Source organism: Ciconia boyciana, chromosome 16 (assembly GCF_034638445.1).
Source record: "Ciconia boyciana chromosome 16, ASM3463844v1, whole genome shotgun sequence".
Classification (NCBI taxonomy): Eukaryota; Metazoa; Chordata; class Aves; order Ciconiiformes; family Ciconiidae; genus Ciconia; species Ciconia boyciana.
In genome coordinates, this window is record NC_132949.1 from 4,005,272 (window position 1) to 4,026,494 (window position 21,223).

Consider the following 21,223-nt stretch of genomic DNA (forward strand, 5'->3'; position numbering starts at 1 on the left):
ATCCTCTGGTGGAAAACAAATAAAACCATAAATTTTATTGCGTGTCAGATATTTCTATAACATACAGAAGAAATGTCAAGCATCCATCAGATGACACGTGACTTTCTCTATGAAAATTCTGTATCCAACTTTTTGGAGGGTGGAGGGGTTATTTAAACCATGTAATAAAAGAACATTCCTACCTGTCTTCTGCTTTCTTATGACATGTCTTTTTATTGCTTATAAAAAAGTCTTTACATTTTTAACGTCCACAGCAGGATCTATACAAAAATTTTACACTTATAATGATGATTTATTTTTTTTTTAACCTCAAAGGAACTTTTTTGGTGAAGTTACTTAAGCTTAAAAGATATTTAAATAAGGTCTGAAGATGTCACTTTAAAAAAAACCAAACTCATTGAGCTGTTCTCTCTCAAAAAATCAAGAGTAATGAAAGTTATTGAAAAAGAGTATTAAAAAGACAATGATCTTAAAGGCGTGCTTGACTAACTCATTCTAGTTGACCCTTCAGTAATAAGGTCTGGCCTATATGCAAACACTGTTATTTCCCAAAACCTGTAAAATGAGAGATTATGGTGCACTAATTTTAACAGCGGTGTCACATTTTGCAAGCATAAATGTCTTTCTTGCAAGAATACTGTAATGTTACTCATGTATTTAAGAATTCAAAATAGTTTTCCCTAAAAGCCCATCTTCTGTTGTGATTTTATAAAGGCAAGAAATGCTCTTTTAAAATTCAGGGTGCAAGATGGCCCTTTTTCTGCATTTCGCTGTAAGGCAAATCGTCTTGCAAGGTTTTAAGTGAGGATTAAAAACCAAAATGAAATACTTGACTGGGATGCTTTAATGATGGAACTCCCTCTGATTAATCAATTCAGTCACCAAACCCACTGCCAAGTACCACAAATCCAGAAACCCATCCACTTTTGCTTAAAATGCCCCCAGCAGTCTCTCTACACATGGAACACTTGTACTGGGGTGTAAGAACAGAGAATAAAATACTGCTGTCTCTGTCTTACAGTGTGCTCTGGAGTTTAAAGGGAGTGTCTGCCAAAACAGCCCTGTCTAGTCCGATCGTAACACACAGAAATGTAATGATTACCCTGGGCATACTTCACAAAGCTCTCCACAACTATCATTACAGAGTCTTGACTCATTTTGACAGGTATTAGAATATTCATAAAATTCAAGTACTCTCTAAACTTTTTTGAGGTCTGTTTTTCCTAACGAAATGTCACTTCTCTCAGACTTCTATACTCCTGTTGTACTAAAAAAGAACCATCTTTCTAGCAGCATGCCTGAGCCCCTCCAGCACTATTTTCAAAGAGTGAATGTTCAATTATTCAGTGAAACAAGACAATGGTGTATTAAAGGGAAAGCTTGAGATACATCTCAATAAAGCTCCAGTGCTCCTTGTTTCTTAATTATCTTTTTGCTTTATAATTTTGAACAGCTATACATATATAAACAGCTGCTGGTCTTCAAAAGGCAAACTCAATTCCTAACTTCCAAGCCTGTAACTTATGTACCATGCTGATAGCCTATACTTTCATTTTAGTAAGTTTCTGCATGCCCTATTTCAGATATTTTGAAGGAGCCATGCTTGGAGAAACTGCTGAGCCCCCACATTTGAAAACTGGCTCCCCTTTGGGTATCTAATTTAAAACCTCAACACTCAGGCTTACGTGAAAATTCAATATATTATCTTCCTCACTGAGATTTAGAGAGAGTAAGACACGTGGTCATTCTCCAACGAAAGCTGTATTTAGACAGATGGTTAGAAAACCAATAATGGTCCTAGGTGCCAGCTAGACTAACTAGGGATTCACTAACTCTCTGACTTAAGTAACACTGCACATCCTGAACCCCAATGTAGGGAAGAGAAGCAAAATTTATCAACTAAGAGTAATTTCTGAACAAGCCATAAGAGAAATCTCAGCACAGCATGGCAACCTCTACAGCTAAGTCATGTATTTCTGCAGCATAAGTTGATGAACTAGAGACTGCACTAGCAGACTGTAATAGACACTCGTCATTTGTAGATCAAGTGCTTGGGAGGCATAGAGCTCTCTCTCATCAGTTAGTTACATAAACCAGATCACGTCTGAAAAAAACAAGCAGGTAATGGGAAAAGTGAAATACAACCACAACCATTATTTCTCTTTTAATAAGATGTGATTAGCAGTTTAGAGCAGATCACGTATTAATGTATGGATACTCTTGATATGTCCCCAGCAGGTAAGTGGTTAAATTCAGGTTATATTTCATAAATGCAGTAAACAAAGGTTTGGTTTCCATTTGGGTTTTTCAATTCTAATCTTTGAAAACCACATGCATTTTCAATACAGTATAAGAATACTGCTCAGGAAAGTAGAATACAACAACTAATACATATTTTTAGCTTTATTTTAATAATGTAGTCAGTGCAGTGTTTCCTCTCTTCGAGAAGTAAGCCTCAGGGTTTATCTCTGATCATCTCAACATTTCAGCTCTTCCATCGAAAAATAAACCTTTGAAGAACGAGAACTTGGTATCCTTAATGTCACTGTTTACATCTCTTAGCATTTTTCACATTTCTTCACATTTAGGTCTATGAAAAGTAAAATTCACTCAAATCTTAATGAATTTTTTCCTAGTGTCATGAAGACATAAAAACATAAATAATGATTTTCAAGTCTTCTACCTTCATACGACTGTAATAATATTCAATTTTAAAATACTACATTACATCACAATTTTTAACTCCAAATTATATATTACTTTTATTTATATATAAAATTGTAACAGGTATACCAAAAAAACCCACCAGAAAATAAAATGAAGCATCTTCAATTGTTACTCTCAAGTAAAAATTAGAGCAACTATAAATACATTAAAAGACAGTTTATCAATGACCAGGTGGTAGATATCTCACACTTTTTCTCTGTAGGCTGTTATACATGGTGACACAGTGACTCTGGATAAGAAGGTAAAACCAGAACAAAAGAAAAACAAAAAACCAACAAAAAAAGCCAGACTTGTCCACCCATAGAGGATATTAAAATGCTCTGCTTCTCACCTGTAGTGGTTTTCTTCACCATGATTAAAAAAAAAAAAAGTCCCCTCTCTTCCCTGTCAGCAAGACTTGCTAATCAGGGGGTAGAGCGGCCCTTGCACTACTGCATGCTTCCAGCTCCAGAGCAGACTTGGTAGATGGCATCGCAGGAATTACTGCAGCAGAGACCGACACTTCAGTCTACGCAGGGCTACAACTGCCTGCTCTGCCTGAGGGGTGAGCTTCAGCAGCACATTTGGACAAGCTGAAATCATGCCTGCAGATTCAAGCCTCTGCAAGAGTTGGGAACACAACTAATGCTTTACCATCTTTATGGTATTACTATGAATATAAATGTGAAGAATTTCAACTTCATTATACAGTTATTTTAAGGGTTTAAATATATTGTGTCTTATTTGGCACCTGAAAGAATATCCATCATTTTACTAAGTCCATCAGTCATAGATAAACACATTTTCTAGTATCCTTAGCCCTGATAAACTAAGGAATATATATAAAGTACCTGCATCTTCCAATGGAACATAAAGCAATAGGATCTCCCACCACAGCTACCAAGGATTGTGCTCTTGTAATGGCAGTGTTGAGAAGTTTGTAATTAGACAGAAAACCATAATCCAAGTCTTCTGTTGAATCCTCCAGTAACTGCTCTTTCCTTTTAATTGGTGTTTGCTTATGTTTGCATGTATGCCGTGTTCGTACTGTGCTGAGAAACAAAACTCTAAACTGTTTTCCTAAAATGAAACAAAAAACAAATGGCTGAGATAATTGTAGCTATTTCTGCTAGTAACACAATCAGATCACTGCACTTGCCAGCCAGATTTCACACCTAGATATTCTGAAGAACTGATAGCTACCCTTCACATGAAGAGCTTTATGCAAGAATAATAAGATTTAAAAATTTTAAAAGATGTACTATAAATAGCATATTCTATTACAAGAATATTTCCTCTTTAAAAAACTTATTTTTCATCTTGATATTAACCACTCCAGAACTTTCTGAAATGCTAATTATCTTTACAACATTGCCAATCAGCCAATAACAAAACTTGGATTTATTTATTCTACCTTAAAAAACAAAGTTCTGGACATTCTTGTTTCATATTTAAAAATTTCTCAAATATACGAATATCTACCATGAAAAAACAGAACACACTACTCACTGTCACTCAGATATTTTATCTTCCTTTGTTTTTTACTGAATAAAAGTGCAACCTAGCAACAGGCTATGCCTACACAAAATTCTTGTTATCAATGTGATTCCAGGAACAAATACCAAATTTGTGGACCCCTTTTTACAGTCTATTCCCCAAATGTAAAAATCAGTAAAATATTTTGAGGCTAAAGCCTTGTTACTTTTTATTTGGAACTCTGTTTTTCCCCCTTATGAAAAAAATCCATCAGTTTTCACATTTTTCACTCAATCAATTTATTTTTTAAGTAAGCTTGAACTTAATTTTGAAAAAAGATAAATCTCACATCCATGAGTTTATTGCTTTGGTGTTCAATGTTGGAACAACATCTAATCAGCATACTTGCCAGTTTCATTTTGATACATCGGTTTTTATGGGCTATATCACAGCTCTCCTTTTGTTCTGATCATTTTAAGATTATTTTAGTAAGTCTTACTTAACTTCAGCAGTCACATTTTTCACTTCCTTAGCATATCTTTGAGACATGTAACTATTACTTACCCTGAACATTTAGCACTCTCTCTACACTGACGTCAGACAGTCTTTTTTTCCGAAGTTCAGCCCGAATTCTGAACACTTGATCAGCATAAGGTGTTACGACACCTATACTACCATCATCCAATTTGCCCCAGGCAACAGGCCATTTTCTTCTTAATTCTTCAACACGCTCTACTACTTCAAACACCTTAAAAGAAAGTCAGAATTCTTAAAAGTATGCTCCACTGAAAATCATTCTTTATATGGAAAGAGAATTTGCATTTTAAAGCTCTAAAACATTTACATGACACAGTATTATGTAGCCCTACTGAACAAGCAATAATACTATTGCATTCTATAGTGATACTCTAAAATATCATGTATTAAAACAATGTATTTACTGTACAGTACCTTTTTTCAATCTTGAAATAAAAGTTTGCCCACAAAAAAGTCACCTTTAAAGTACAAGCTGGGAAATTATATCAGTAACCTTAATTTCCATGCTTATGTTCTTACAAAGATGTCAAGTGCAGTAGGACCTTTCTTATCATACTTTCTTTAATTTCCATAAGTAAATATACTGCCTAAATAGGGATTATTTTATTTTTATTCTGGATTTTATATATGTCACATTATAGTTGGATGACTCTAGAAAGAGAGTATGCATACAAGAGCACAATCGCTTCCCATTCCAAAGGATACCATCAGGAGTTTCCGATTATTCATCAACTGCTAGTTCATCTTTATGAAATACTATTAAAGTTTGCTACCTGAAAAAACTAATGAGTAATAACACTGAAAACCTCCTCCTGTGATGAGACAGGCTTAAAGTAACCTCCTGCCGAAAAGCGCCAGGCATAGTACCTTCTGTTTCAACACACTGAACAGAGATACTGCACTACAGAAGGTATTTCTGAATAACTTCATGGAAGGTTTGTGGGTTTGTTTGGGTTGTTTAACATTGACATTCAATATGTCATTTAATAAGTGTCAATATGTCATTCAATAAATATTTATCCAGCTATTTAAAGCATGATAATTGATGAATGCAGTTTTCCTATAGCATTGCAAACGCAACCACAGCCTCTTAATGGAAGCTAGGCAGATAGTCTTTCCTACAAGAACCTCAAAAGTATTCTTAACTTTCTTCTCTTCCCTATTCATCCAGCTATCTTTGGCTGTGGGAAGGGAGTGTTAAAAATAAATTTAATTCTCCTAGCTTTGATATTATCTCTTCTTCAAATTGGTGAGTGGGAATTCTAGGGACTTTTATGGACATTTCAGGAACATGAAAAGTGATATAAATCACAATGGGTATGTACAATAGTATAAAGCATAGTAGTTCCTAACTGCTAAAAATCTGTGGTTCCATGCTGACTTCTTAGCATCTAAGATCTGATTATATGACACACATTCTCATTTAAGTATATATATTTAAAAAATTAATCTAAACTGGAACAGTTTGTTGAAAAACTCAGGAATTTCAAAAAAATCAGGAGTAAACTAATAAAGAAAAAAAAATCTGTTAATCCTTAAAAAGCCACAAGTAGTTTAGTTTTGATAATTTCAGATTTTCAGAGGGCAGTGAAAATATGTGGCTTTTTTTGAGCAAGTCCTGAATATAGCTTTTTGAAACATAAATTATTGGATTTAAAAGCTAGTTCTACTGACAAAGGATATTAGAATAAACTTTGATATCTATAAAAACTGTAGCACAAATATAATGATCTTTTGCAGGTATTTTGGCAAGCTTTTCTGGAAGCATATAGCTTCTGGATATGTAGTTAGAATTAACACCATATAGGGAAATCTTAGAATTAAGACCAAAAAGGGAAAGCGTATTTTCCCTGATTAATACCTAATATAGGCACCAATGAACCATAAGATGCCCCAATGCAAACGTCCATTAAGGGTCAAACAGAAAAAATCTCCCTCATGATCCAAATTTCACTTTTTCATGTTGGTGTTTAAGCAGCTGTTGTCCTTCATTTCTGCCTGTAGCTATTAATGACTCACAATTTTCAGACAGTTACTTGGCCACTGAAGATATTTTTAGGTTTTTTACAACTTTTTTTAAATGGCAAAGCAATCCAAGTAGATTAATGAAAGTAGTCAGGTGCCTTCAGTTTTTTTCAGTGATGTGTCCAGAAGTCATTGGAGCTTCTTATTTAAGTAGATATTTTAATACATCAAAGAATGCATAACAAGTGCAGCATAACAACAACAAAAAAGGTTGAAAATTGTGCATCAGATTAAATGTACCATGATCAACAAGGGGAAACACAGACAGCTCTGCAGTGCTTCATAACAAACACTGCTGCTAAACTGCAACCTAACTTCGGTTACAATTCCTCATAAATTTAAGAAAATTAGTAATATTTCTTTGTTTTTCTTTAAATGGCAAGGACATTTCTTAAGACATCTTTTTGGTAGGAAAAAAAGGAGTTGGGTCAACCCCTCCCGGACTTGAGGTGACTGGAAAAAGGCATCTTCCACTACAAAAAGTATTACTAAGTCAGGGGGGAGGGTGGAGGAGTGTTTGTTTTCTGTTTGGTTTTGTGGGTTTTGGTTTTTTTTTAACTCACAGGAAGGAATGAGAATGAAAGTAATTTTTGAAGACTACAAATAAATCTATGTGAAACAAATTTATTGAGAATAAGTTCTCACCGAAAAAAAACCTCATCTGCACGTGATCAGTTAGACACTGATCCTAAACATATTAAAGCAAACACGAAATGTTACTCCAGAGGACTCTTATCTGAGTGGGAACATTTCTACAGCAGTCAAAGAGATCTAAGTTTTACTTCAAATTGCAGTTGCTCTCAGTTGCTAAGATACAACCATCAGAATGTCACAAAAATTATCAGGGAAGACATCCTGAAGAATGAGCCTGAGAGAACTATATGCAGCTTGCAATTTCCAAAGAAAAAAAGAAGATAAATTAGTGGAAATGTTTACTACAATTGCAATGTTCACTATTTCATGTTTAGCAAACTCCATGTTCCCCTCTCCTAGTAGAGGACAGTTTATGTCTTCCACCTCCACTGAGCATAAACCAATAAATTTGGGGGGAGGGGAGCTTTAAGAAAACAATCAAGAATAAAGCCAAAGACGAGTTACCTCTGCATTATTGTAAAAAGCGGTACTATTTTTTTCTTGCACATCTTCTCCACGTGCTGTGAAGAAAGTCAAAGGGTAGAAATCTTTGTGTGCTGGCTGCTTTCCACTTGCCATCAATTTGCCTTCATAGAAAAGTTCAGATGTGTAACTGTAACAAGGCAAAACAGAATAAAATGTGGAGTCTACATATGAGCTCACTGATAAAATATGCAAATCTCACTGATAAAATATGCAATCACAAAATACTTCATCAGGAAAACAGAACCACTGATTACTATTCGGCATCTTCAAGTGATTTCTCTGAACTGACATTTCCATACTACAGACAGAGAAGAAGGCACTAAAAATATGCTTTTCCAACACTTTTTCTACAAAGGCAATATTTTCTTCTAATCTAAAGCTTGACAGAGTTACTAACAGTCTCACTCATGTTTCACTCAGATGTTCTGGTGGCTTGGAACTGGGCAAAAGGAACACTTGCTGTCTGGGACTCGTTATTCCGCAGACTTGCTGGACAACAAGCCTGCTTACATCAGTTAAGAGTTGTTGAACTTGGAAGATATATTTACTAAAGATTTCACATGTACTGAGCACAATGCAGGCCAAGCGTTCAGCTTCCAAGCAAGCTTTTCTTCTGTGACTTCTACTCCAGACCAATCTATGTTGCTAGTCATCAGAAACACAACCAGAACATACTTCCTCTGCTGGCAAGCAGGCATTACAGAAGCTGGCTGACTGAAAAAGAAATGAAGCAAGAACTACTTTCATGGTGGAAAGCAGGAGGGAAGAAGGCAAATTGAATGGAACAAGACAAAAAGCCAGCAAGAAGAGACTGCAGATTACTATCGTTAGTACTGTAATACTGTTGCACGCACAGTAGAGCTAAACTAATGCACTGGCTTTCATTAATTAGTGAATTCTGGTATAATCTAACTGTGGAATGCTCAGCCTCCAACCTTAATGTTCTTCGGAGATAGCTCTGTGGATGCAGTAACATGAATGCAGCCTGACATGAAGACAACAAAAGCAGGAGACTGTGCAGTCAGCGGGCCCACTGAGTTCTTCCAGGCTTCCAACTATTGTAGCTTAAGATGTAAATAACTGGTCATGGAAAAGCTAAAGAAACCAGTCTGCTACTGAACCATCATCAAACAACTGCAGCCCACTACTGACCAGAACTGGCTTACACTGGACAATCCTGAAGAATATGCAACTCTTCTGTGGATTGAGTTGCAGCAGTCCACTGCTGCCAATGAGCAAAACTAACAATTTCTTCTGCAAATTAATTCTTAGTAATGAGTTCTCATTAAACAATGAAACACCCTTTCTACAAGGACTGTTTTGTCCAATTACAGCTCCAAAGTCAGGCTGAACTAACGGCTTGTTCTTTCCTTAATTTCTTTTGGTCTCTTTAGTTCAGTTAGGTAGGTATGATTAATGAGCCCACCACAAACCATCTTCCTACACTTACTTCTGTCTTAAGTGCCATGGTCCCATTTGTCAGGGGAAATTCCACATTATAAAAAAAAGTAGACTTGAGACAATCTCCTAAATGGACCACCATCAGAGCATTTAGCAGGTTTCACTTCACACAGTGATACTTTCTAGTGGAATTAGGCACACTGGACTTTCACTAGACAGCCGACTAGCCCCAGTGGTATTTCTGCAACCCTTACCTCGGCATTCAACACAGTGGATCTTTCTAGGAATTCACTGCTGAACTCCAACTGCTGAAGTGAATTTTCATAATCTGAGGCAAATTTCATGGAAGTGATCTCTAACCACGACCTGAAACGATCCCTTCCTTTTCACATTCCCTCTCATTTTGAACTTACAATTTCAAGAAATGTATAAGAAATTTAGCATCACCCAGTCTATAATTACAAAGTCCATAAAATGAAGACAGATCAAGCTGTGTAACAAAATACGTTACACTCTCACTTTTGATTCCCCAGAGCACTTAAATACTTCTGCTTTTGCTTTGAACACAGTGATAACCTAATTAGTATGACTGGATACCAACATAATATTGCTCAGTACATATTTGAGCCAGGATTTAAACTTTAGCATTTTTCCCCATGATTGCACTTTTTCTTTCTAGCACAGCTCATGGATGAGCTCATTACTCTAGCAGCCATTAGTTTATCATAGCATAAAAATGCAAACCCAGTGATTAATGTGTCTTGAAAGAAGTAATAAAAAAAGACAACAGGAAAGAAACATGCCCAAAATTTGACCTATTTTTTTCTGTACGTAGTTGTATACCCATACGTTTCTTACATTGCACATAACTTACTGTTCCAAGATAATCCACCACAGTAATTCTAAAATTCTGAAACAGTTCAAAGAAACACAGACCCTATATAATATACTGCATAACAGTTAAAAAGGGGAAGTTAGCTCTTCTTTCACTTAGTGTGCAAGTCTTGCAGCCAAAGCATCCCCACCTGAACGAGGAGTCTGTAATACAACTAACTGAACCCCTAGCATCTTCTAGGAGACCAAATTTCAACCTAGTAACAAATTACTCTACTAATTAACGTTGAAACAACTAAGATTTCATTACAGAAACATGTAATGCTTCTCTCTTCATTCAGTTGAGCTTGGCTCAGAGTTGTTTTGTTCACTCACAACAGTCAAAGAAAAGCATGATACAGTGAAAAAGTTCACACCTACTTGATGATAGCTTCATGGGAGCGATAGTTCTCACACAGCAAGATCCTGCATGGAAATTCTGCAGGGTAGTGCTCATAGAGCCGATCAAGCAATGAAACATGAAGGTTTCTTTCCCTGGCAAATTCACTGTAGACAAAAGGACTGAGCTGTAATAGACACACACATACAAAGAAAATGTAACTAAATATGTGGACTTGGAATTTCATGCTCCCAACATATGTATTTTGCATCAAAACAAAAAGGAAACCTTACTTTTACTGTACATTCATAGTTGGAAGGCATATACCATGGCTATGCCATAGAAATGCCCATTCCTACTGTAAAAGTGACAAAAGACCAGTATGCTCTTAAAGGAACAATAAAACATTCAGTAACTATGTAAAGAGGAGAGAAGTATCCTTGTATGTAAATTTTTTCTTTGTGGCTTGCACAGATGAATAACTCAAAGCAGAGAGCTGTTTGACACCCCCCCCCAAAAAAAAAACCCCAAAACACCAACAACCACGAACACCCACACCAAAACTGTGTTTTGAGTGACATTACACAATTACTCTGACAAGCACTTTACAGTTAAGTTAATACCACAAATAGTACAGATCAGAAAATACAGAAATTTGTAACACAATTTTAAAAACTTAAATAGAAGGTAATTGGAAAAACTAAAACCCAAGTGGCCTAGTTACTATTACACTAAACTACTACTGGGCTTGTTTAACAATAAAAACATCATCTAGTACAGCAGGAAAAACAGAACCAAAGACAATGAAAAAAGATTTTTAAAATAAAATTTTAAGATGTAGGAATTAAGCCAATCTATTCTGTCATTCTGAATACATACGATTCAGATTCTGAGTTTGAGTTTCACTTCAGATAAGTATTAGTTTTAGAAATTTAAACACTGGATACCTCATAGAGCAGCTTCTGAGAGAACCTGAGGTATAGAACAACTCTTTACGCACGTAGCCTGAGACACACAGGCCAAGTCAAGACTCTAGCCATCCAACCAGGCAGATGTGATCTAGCCTGAAGTGGTAAGAATTCCAGTCTCTTAAAAAGCACTTTTAAGATCTGTATTTAAAAAGCACTATCCCAGTCCTTGGGATTACTATGATCATGACTTGAAATTATCTAGTAGTAGTAAATCATAGGTCGCAACACTACTCTTAAGTTTATTACCATACCAAAGCAAACATTCACTCTATTGCTATTGTGAAACGTCAAGAGAATTAAAGGCAAATCTATAAAAACAAATAAATCTGGCCTAAATCAACAAAGCAAGTACGGTTGACTTTTCCAAGCATGCTTTCTCATGCCTACAGACTGCAAAATGACATGCACAATCAGCATTTTAAACTCTTCTAAACTCTTTAAACCAAGCAATTCCTAGGCACATCGCAGTAACATCAAGGCACTGGTTAACTTCTATTTCCTATTTCTTACCTGTTCAAATCCTTACCGGATTATGATGCTTCTAATAGAAAAAAGTTGTCTAAATCATAGTACACATTCTCCATATTCTTCAATTCTTTCAGAAATCAATAGGGACTATCAGTCATAAAAAGTAGGAGAAACTCCTACCCTGACTGTAATCATAACTATCCCCATATCTTATGCAAATAATATCCCTTGAACTTTCCTTGGCTTCCGCATCTATTATATGCCTGGTAAAATTTATGCATCTCCCTCTTTAAAATGAAATTTTACTTGCATATAGTTCAGTGGTTGAGCAGGCCCAAGTCTGTTCTATCACAGATTTCCTATGTAACCTTGGACAACTCACACGCTTTGTGCCTCAATTCCCTTACTGTAAAATGCAGACAACAGCATATTCTCACTTAGCAGAAATATTGTGAGGCTACATTAGAGATTATGAGGTATTCGCATACCACAGAAATTTGGAGTAGATAAATACCTTAAATATATAAATACAAATTATTATATATATGCACTTTAAATTGAAAAATTCTATAGCTCTTACCTGCATATGGTCTCCAGCCAAGACAATTCTTGTGTTTTTATTAGCTAATGCTAGAGGCATAATAGTTTCGCACTCCATCGCCTGCGCAGCTTCATCTAACAGAATGTGTGTAAAAAAACCTGTAAAACAGAGATATCAGCAAATAAATGAAACTTGAAATATGATAAAATAAACGGTGATAACAATACAAGAAATTGTACTAGAAGTTCTGTATTCTGAGAGTAAGCAAAACTAGAAAAAATTCAGTATGGCTTATACAAATTAATTTCTAGCAACTACTAGAAACCACACAAACAATTTTCAAACCCATCAAATGACCAACAGTGGTCAACTGATTGCCAGTGACATTAGCAGTAGCCCACAGCTCTGCCTCTCTCTTCTGATATACATGAAGTTAAATAAGTGTTTTATCTGAGCTCTCCTTATATCAAGAGGAAAGGTTTCTTGGCAGACCTCCCTCAGTAGGTTTCTCAAATCTGAAAGTCTTTTCATCACCATGAGGCTTGAAGAGCTTTGGACAATGACAATGAAAAGGACTTCCTCATGTACCTGAGTCCTATTAATTATTTTATATACTAAATTTCCCATTAAAATTGCACACATACCTGAGCACTTTGCTGGTTATGGGCTTTAAGGAATGGGGGGAGTGGGGGGATGGGGGAACAGAATTTGAAATTCAATCTTATGATACTACTGGACCAAAAGGTTTCTTGGGGGGCGGGGGGGGGTGGTGTTGGAAGCTATGCACTGGATAAGATGCACTTGAAAAAAACTGGGCCATGGTAGACTTTTATGAAATGTAAATTCAGGATATCTATACAAGAGAAGTGTTTTTATACACTGATATATATTAAGGTTTAAAACAAAGTATTAGAGGACTTGGTGTAACACCCAATTAAGATTATATACATAAAAATGTAGCAATTTTCTTTGGAAAATATTAATTTCATACAGCTGCACACACATTACTATGGCACGACTGTACACAGCTCACTGCCAAACAAAGCTGTTACTTCCATCTAAAGACCTGAAAATATTTACCATAAATTCCATGTCAGTTTTCTCTATTGCAACAAATGCCTAAACGTAGCCATAAAAAATTAACATAAAGAAATTCCACGTTCTCCAAAAAGCAGATGGATTTCATTTGGAGATCAAGAAAACAATAAACCCTAAGCAGCCTCTGCCCCCCAAAAATCAGTCTAATATATTTCAGTTTAGAAAACAACCCGAGAAGTATCACGTTAACATAGCATGGGTTTGTATGTGTGGGAGTTGTTTGCAAAGCTAAACAATTCACAAAACAAGAAAAAAGTTTTCTGTGTGTATTTATGCTTACATGCTCCACTGAGTAATGACCTTAATGAGCATAATATTCAAAGTCAGAATCTCAAACAGAGTTTTCCCTCTTGGATCTCAGAAACACCAGATCATAGAGAGCACTGATTCTTTATTTTTTTTTTTTTTAAATACGGAAAAAACAGAATAAGCAAAAGGTTAATTTGAATGCCAGCAGTTTACAGCTTTGTAATAAACATTTATTCATTAAAAAAAGAGAAGACCCTTTAAGATTATCATTGTTTACTTTATATTTTAACAGTTCAAAGAACTGGGTAAGGAACTGACACTGGTAAGAGGAAGATAATTCTCAAAGCATGGACACTTGTTATTTAGAAATTTTCTTACCTGGTTCAAGATCCAGTTGACATAGATACTGTGATGTATTTAAAGTAACAACTACTACTCGTTGCTTAAGAATGTCTTCTTTCTGTGGCATCTGAAAGGTGGAATGTGTGCTTGAAATCAAACAGTACTGATGCACAACTGGGTGGACAGTCTTTACCCAGCGATTTCTGAAATATACCCTAGAAAAGAAACAGTGGGCTTATTTTCTGTGCAGTTTGAACACAGTGACAGCCTAATATTTCAAATGCTAATATTCTGGTTTCTGATAAATAAAAGTAATCTTCAGGAAGCAAAATATCACAACTGTGCAGAATTACATGCTAAAATGTCTTGGATTTACCTTCCATTATTTGCTGCAGTGCAATACTACATACATGAACGGTTATCAAGGATTAACTCACATATGCAAATCTGTAAATTCTTCATACGTTTAAGCTCTGCGACCATCACATCAATGTATTTCATTTTAAACTATCAGTAAACTCATTTTAAAGAAATATTTCCTCAGCTGAAATATAAATATAGGTCTTGGAACTGACAGAGCTGCAGTGGTCTGCACATTTCATTAACTGCAGCCATAGGATCTTTAAAAAACTTTTCACAAGACATTAATAAAATCCTGTACGTCCTTTTACACATACTATATGTCTTCTGAGTTCTCAGAACCAAACAGGAAGTATATTCATCTTTTTATCATGCAGGGCCATAATTATGATACAGTGTAGAACAGAATGGGAAAATAGTGCCAAAAAGGATGGCTAAAGTATCAGGACACTGTCAGCAAAGCGCTGGACTTCAAATATCTTTCCATGGCACATAAGATAATTTTAATCACCATATCATGAGATCAATGATGAGTTTTTCTTAAAAAGTGATGAAATGTTACGGCCACCCTAGCTAAATGGAAGAGGCACAGGGAAGAGACAAAGAGTATGCCCCAGAAAAGAGAGTACAGATAACTCCACAGAGGTCTATAGAAATATACCAAACCACACCAGCTGAGCATCTGGATAAAGATGTCAAAGGGCTTCTCTATGGAGTGTTCCTCAGAAATATAATCTGTATCAAGTAAGAACTGTGAATCTAAAGTGGAACCTTAAAACTACAGGAAACTATTCTACAGATATTAATCTTTAGAACTGAAGTTATTTTATTTCCAAAGCAAGTTAAGATGAAATGATTTAAACTAACTTCAGTTCTAAATATAGGATTTAATGCTGTTTGGTTTATATATTCATTATTTATTTTCTTCTTATTAATTTCTCTTGCACCCATATTACAAATCCCAAATCATTAATAAGATATTTGGAAAAGTGTAATCATGCACCTAAGTGCAAAACGTGATTGCACTGGCTGGACTTTGGATATCCCATGTCCACCCACGTTTGAAAATTACAGCTCAGTTCCATATAATGTGAGAGAAACAATTCTTAGGATTGTAATAAATTTGGTTTGTGAAAATACAATGTCCATTTTGGACAATAAGCACAAAATGAAATGCAAAGAAGTGCAAACACACTGCAGTATTCTGAATGGCTTTTCAATTTGACAAGACAACCAACCCAAATTGACACTTCACGTCCAAAGGTAACTCCAGTTAAGACTGGGTTCAGGGCAGGAGCAAACAATACACTCCTGAGTTATTCTTGGAACAAGAACCTTCTAATGTCACCCCAATATATTTATTTCTTATCAGCCACCAAACTGATAAGCTTTATTTGATAAACTGTTATTACATCAATGTAACAACACAAAGTCATGGCCTAATAGCTAGAACAAGGTAGTAGGAGCAAGATAACCAACCACTGCTCTATTTATCCCAGCCATTCAGTCAGCTTTTATATGATTCAGTTTCTCAGTCTTGACTGAGGGTAATACTTACCTACCATCTCACAGGAGTACTGTGAGGATTAATGAGTTTATTGTGAGTTTATGTTTGTAAAGCACTTTGAGATTCTTTGATGAAAGGTGTTATTGAAATGCAAAACATGGTTATTAGACATTCTTATACCATGCACTGTCTTTTATTACAAAAATTCAACTATGTGTGACTCACAGATTGGCTGACAGCATTTCAAACTGGATTGCTGCTTACCCATTAATTTCTTTTATTTTGATGTGAGATCAAAAAGGTATCCCAGAGCTATTATTCACCTCTGGCATAAAAACACCTGACAGATGTGACTACTTCAAAAATATCATTATATAAGTAAGCCACACCAAACAAGGGATTTCTTTCTCAGGTGCAGTTTGGGCTAATAAAATCTCCTGTAATTTCATTATTAGGGTTTTTTTTTCTTAAAGTTAGAGGAACCCATTACAAAAAATGGGTTTTACCAGCTTAACACAAATCATAACGTTGCACCCTACAACATACCCTTAACTTCAAACAAGCAACTAACCTTCTAATCTTAATACCTGCACAAGCAAAGTACCTGAATGCCAGCAGAGTTGGGCAGTTACTAATCAAAACATTCATTAGTACCTGCAACACATTCTATTAGTGTGCCACTATAGGTACGAAGATGAGCAAAAACTGCAGCTACAAAACCAAAACCCAGCCATAGCTCACATGAGAGGATATTTTCTCACATCATGTGCCTCACATCAAGACTTTAATTCTGGAGAAATTAAAACCTTGAACGCTAAGGTTTACCCAAACCACAGGCAGTGAAATTACTAGCAAATACATAGAGAACCACATTGAAATGGAAATCCCAGAAGATTATAGATTAGGGTCTCAATCTTCTGCAAACAAAAGCACTGAATATATCCACTGTACTTACTAATGCTGGGTTAACATGCACAGAAGCTGCATTTTGCACGGAAATTCATACCACCTTTATTTCTAAATGTGGCATCTGGATATCTAGAACAAAAGCCTTAATTTTAACTGTCAGCTAACCTATCTATGTTTTCATCAGCTTTCCAGCCATTACATCAAAAAAGAAATTTGCTCAAGTATTTCTATTAAATGTTAGTCAAATTGAGTATTTCCTAATCTTTCGTGTTCTGCTTCCATTGATAAATTTCCATCGAAGTATCAATTTGTACAACAGACTATTTGCAAAAGTAGTGAATTTATATCAGTAATTCAGATTCACAATCATTTCCTTGTTCATGTTTCAGGCTGGGATTGCTCCTAAATCACTTAAAATACACTTCTAAAAGTTAATAAAGGGGGAGCTTAGTGTCAGAACCTCTGAGGGAGGCTAAATAGAGTTTCATTTGCACTCCTGTCCTACAAAAGCAACTTCTACTTCTCATGACTCCTTACAACAAAGTGAATGGGGGCTAAATTTAAGTTCTTCAAAACTTCTTTTCCCTGTTCTGCACTGGAAAACCCTAACTCCTCCCAGTTCTTGATAAAGAGGCCAGGATTCTCCCTTCAGGCTGTGCTCCAAAGAACTCTTCTTGGATAAACTCCAATCCCAGCTCCTCAGATTTTGTGCAGTTATTTCTCATCTGAAATCCCTCAAGCAAAAAGAACACGGAAGTGTAGAGGAAAAAGAATCTAGCAGTCTCATTTCATGCCTCTGTTAAAAGACCATTAAAAAAAAAAATCTAAGTGGTCCCAAGAAGCCTAAAGAAAACCTTAAAAGCACCTGATTTCCTGCTTCCATTTCTTTTGATCCACCTCCAAAGAGAGGCTCATTCTCACGAACAAGTATGTTCCTTGGGATGCAGAAAACACGTGAAGAACCTGTCTTACAACCTGAAACTTAACTTTTTAATCAATCGTCCTTTGAGGATGGCATAAGACAGAAGCTAGAGTTTCAAGAAAAAAAGTAATTGGCTAAAGAGGCATTTATTTTACAAACTAACATTTGATAAGATAAATTAATACCGTTTTCAGTAAGAGAACTTTACTCCAGGCAATTTGGAAAAAAGGGCAATGGTCCTTTAAAAAGTGTTGGGGTTTTGGTTTTTTGGGTTTTTTTTGTTTTGGGGGTTTTTTGTTGTTGTTTTTTGTTTGTTTGTTTGTTTGTTTAAATTCAAACTCTGGTTTGCTCCGATTGATTAATTTTTATAGTCTGGGTATCTCCTGAAGCTAGTAGCCACATACTAAAGCTACCTGGTTTCAGGCTACATGCAGCACTTACATATGTATGTTATGAACAAAATACTAAAAAACAAACCAGAGAGGTTTCAGCTGAGATAGTCAGCAATAACATGTTTAGGAATAAATAAAAATAAAAATATAAAAAATACAGATAAAAGCAGTATCAACCTCTTTCCTTTTCCCCTAATATTACATACAAAACCAGCGTATGGATACAACTAAATCTGAAATATGCAAGTAAAATAATAGTCATAAACAGCAGATACCTCAGTCACTGTATGCCCAGAAACACACACAGAAACTGCTGCTCTCTGCTTCCTAGGTCTTGACTGGAGTTTTTAGGAGACGGTGATAATCTGAAGTATCTAGCTACAGTGCCTACCTCAGCAGCCTACCTCCTGAAGACTCTAGCAGTTGATGGAGAGAGACAAGCACATCCACAGAGTAAAAGGGTATACAAATTAGGAGCCAATTACTACCTCTTATGGCTCTGACTCACTGTCTAAAGGTGCCTGCTTCTCCACACTTAAAATCAAGTGTCTTAGCACCTAACAGAAGCACTTAGTTGAAGGCTCTTTCCTCCTAACTGTAGGTTAGGGTTGGGTTTTTTTTTCTTTCAGAAACACTTCTGCATTAATTTACATAAGTATAACAAAATTGTTTCACTGTCAAGTTTCTTCAGTAAAGAGTCAGGTTTTGGAGTGTGCCCCTAATACAGTTGAATCATCTAATCAAACCCAGGGGGCTTTTTTTTTTTCTGGGTATGAATTTGTTTATGGGCATCAGGACTATGAGAATTTGGCCTTCAGGCTTCATTGGTATTTTATTTCGGTGCAGAACTTAGACTCAATATAAATTCTCAGTCTTCATTCTGACTTTGCATTTTCCAAAGGGCACAAAGTTATTTTGTTAGGAAAAAATATGAATTTATAACATGATATTTAAACAAAAAACCCCAAACTCTAGGCTTCAAACTTTTATGTCGCATCATTGACAGGATAATTTATTTAGTGTACATCTTACCCACAGAAATTTACAGAAATATTTACACAGTTCTCAGTACTCAGTCAATGTTAAATAATTAAGCTTTCCTTCTTTATAAACAACATAAATATTATGGTGTTCCCCACTAAGCTATGGAAATATTTTTAGCAAGGATACTATTCAGCTAACTCATCACTTGTAAATAAGGAAAAAAATCTAAAGCAAACTGTTCAGCCATTTAGAAACACATCAAACTCTGCAAGTAGCACATCCAGCTTTGACAATTAACTGCTTCTACTCCATTTGATGTTTCCTTTAAAATATTGCAAGAGGCTCAGCGCACCCTGTTTAAACTAACAGGAATTATTTTAATGTGAAAATATATCTTCACAACAGTCAGTAAGAAAGGTAACAGATTCATAATTAATTTTATGCTAGGAGACTCACATAGCTCTAGCTTTCAATTCAGATAAACTGACTCTTTAACGCCTGCCAGATCAGGTCGACATGCAGTTAGCTTTCAAACAACATAAGCTTCTCAATCACATGTAATATTTTTTATTTGAAAACATACATACTCGTGGATCCATAAATATATATACACAATTCCAGAGGTGCCTCCATTTTCTAAAACTCTTAACTCTTCATAGAGGTATCATGGCTATTTGAACAATATCATACAATCTACAGCGGCACTTTTGGAAGGATTCATAACAAATACTATGACAATTATACTTAAATTCAAACATTCAGTGACTTTTAAATTATGTGCTGTAATTTTCTTGGCAAATATGTATATATATTTTAACCATAAGAAAAATACCACTTTTGTTTATGTATGTTTTTCAAAAGTATTTCTGAGATGGAACTATACAGTTGAATACAGCACATAAAAGAAGGTAGCAAAAGCCTGGTAACCACAATAAAACTGTATTTAACTTTAACTCCTTGTTCTGTTAAATCACACTTCAATATTCCTGAAAGTGTCAATTAGACACATTTTTTCCCACCGCAAAATTAAGACACCGTAATGCTTTTCATCACAAAGTGCTTTACAAATCACCTTAAGACAATCTGTGTTAAAATACAACCAGATCAAAGGTAACTTTTCAAAAATTAGCTGCCTTCTTTTCCTTGGCCAGATCCTCAGTGTCTGTAAAATGTCACATGGCAACTAAAGCCAGCAAACCTAAAAGAATTTACACCTGTTGTAAATCTAGCCCTTTCACATAACTTCATTGGCTTTACTGACATTGCATAAAATGTGTAAGTCCAGGATGGCTTTTAATAGCTAGCAAGTAAACATACAGAATAATTTTCTTAGTAATACAATAAACTCACACACTGGCATTCAGAAAATGATGCCCATAATTTAAAAAAATATATACCAAGCTAGCAGTATACATGATATATCATGATTAGTGCACAAAATATTCCCAGAAGCGGGTTTCTGCCCATAAATAAATCCTCCTTAACTATTTCTATGCAAGTTTACCCTCCTTGTTCTTGAAGTTTCCACCTCTGCTTCATTTTTTTCCTTAACTAATTTCCACAAAACACCCATGGTAAGTACATTTAACCACATATACAATGACTTCAAACTGACTTATCAGAAGAGGCCAAACTACTTTCACATGATTCTCTAAATATGTAGCTCCTATGACATCAAAATTTTTCTTCAAAAAGCCAGGTGAGTAGCCCCAGTTTCCAAATTATCACTGTAAACGTGAGTCAAAATTTTCTGGAACTAAAATACAATTAAAGTTCATTTTATTTTATCATAGTAGCTTTTAGAGGAGCATATCAAAAGTTTGCTCATTAGGAAAGACACATTTATCAATAGAATAATAAAAGCTTAAAAAAGGATGTCTTTATTTTTATTTAACAAATGACCCAAAATTATGTTGACAATGTTTCACGTTCCTTTTAGTCTATGTTTTTAAAAGCACTGCTGGTAATGCCAATATGCTTTTATGTTTCAAAAGTTCTTTAAC

At 35.4% G+C, this 21,223-nt stretch overlaps 1 protein-coding gene across 6 annotated transcripts in view; it reads right to left on the minus strand.

The window, feature by feature from the left end:
- HELZ (helicase with zinc finger) overlaps positions 1–21,223 on the minus strand; it is a 92,011-nt gene that overhangs the window by 21,310 nt on the left and 49,478 nt on the right. For all 6 annotated transcript variants that reach the window (XM_072880949.1, XM_072880948.1, XM_072880946.1 and 3 more), the window contains 6 exons: positions 14,183–14,361; positions 12,497–12,615; positions 10,519–10,664; positions 7,843–7,990; positions 4,747–4,930; positions 3,558–3,786 (listed from right to left, as the gene is read on the minus strand). In XM_072880949.1, the coding sequence (XP_072737050.1) occupies positions 3,558–3,786; positions 4,747–4,930; positions 7,843–7,990; positions 10,519–10,664; positions 12,497–12,615; positions 14,183–14,361 (1,005 nt within the window). The remainder of the gene's footprint in view (positions 1–3,557; positions 3,787–4,746; positions 4,931–7,842; positions 7,991–10,518; positions 10,665–12,496; positions 12,616–14,182; positions 14,362–21,223) is intronic.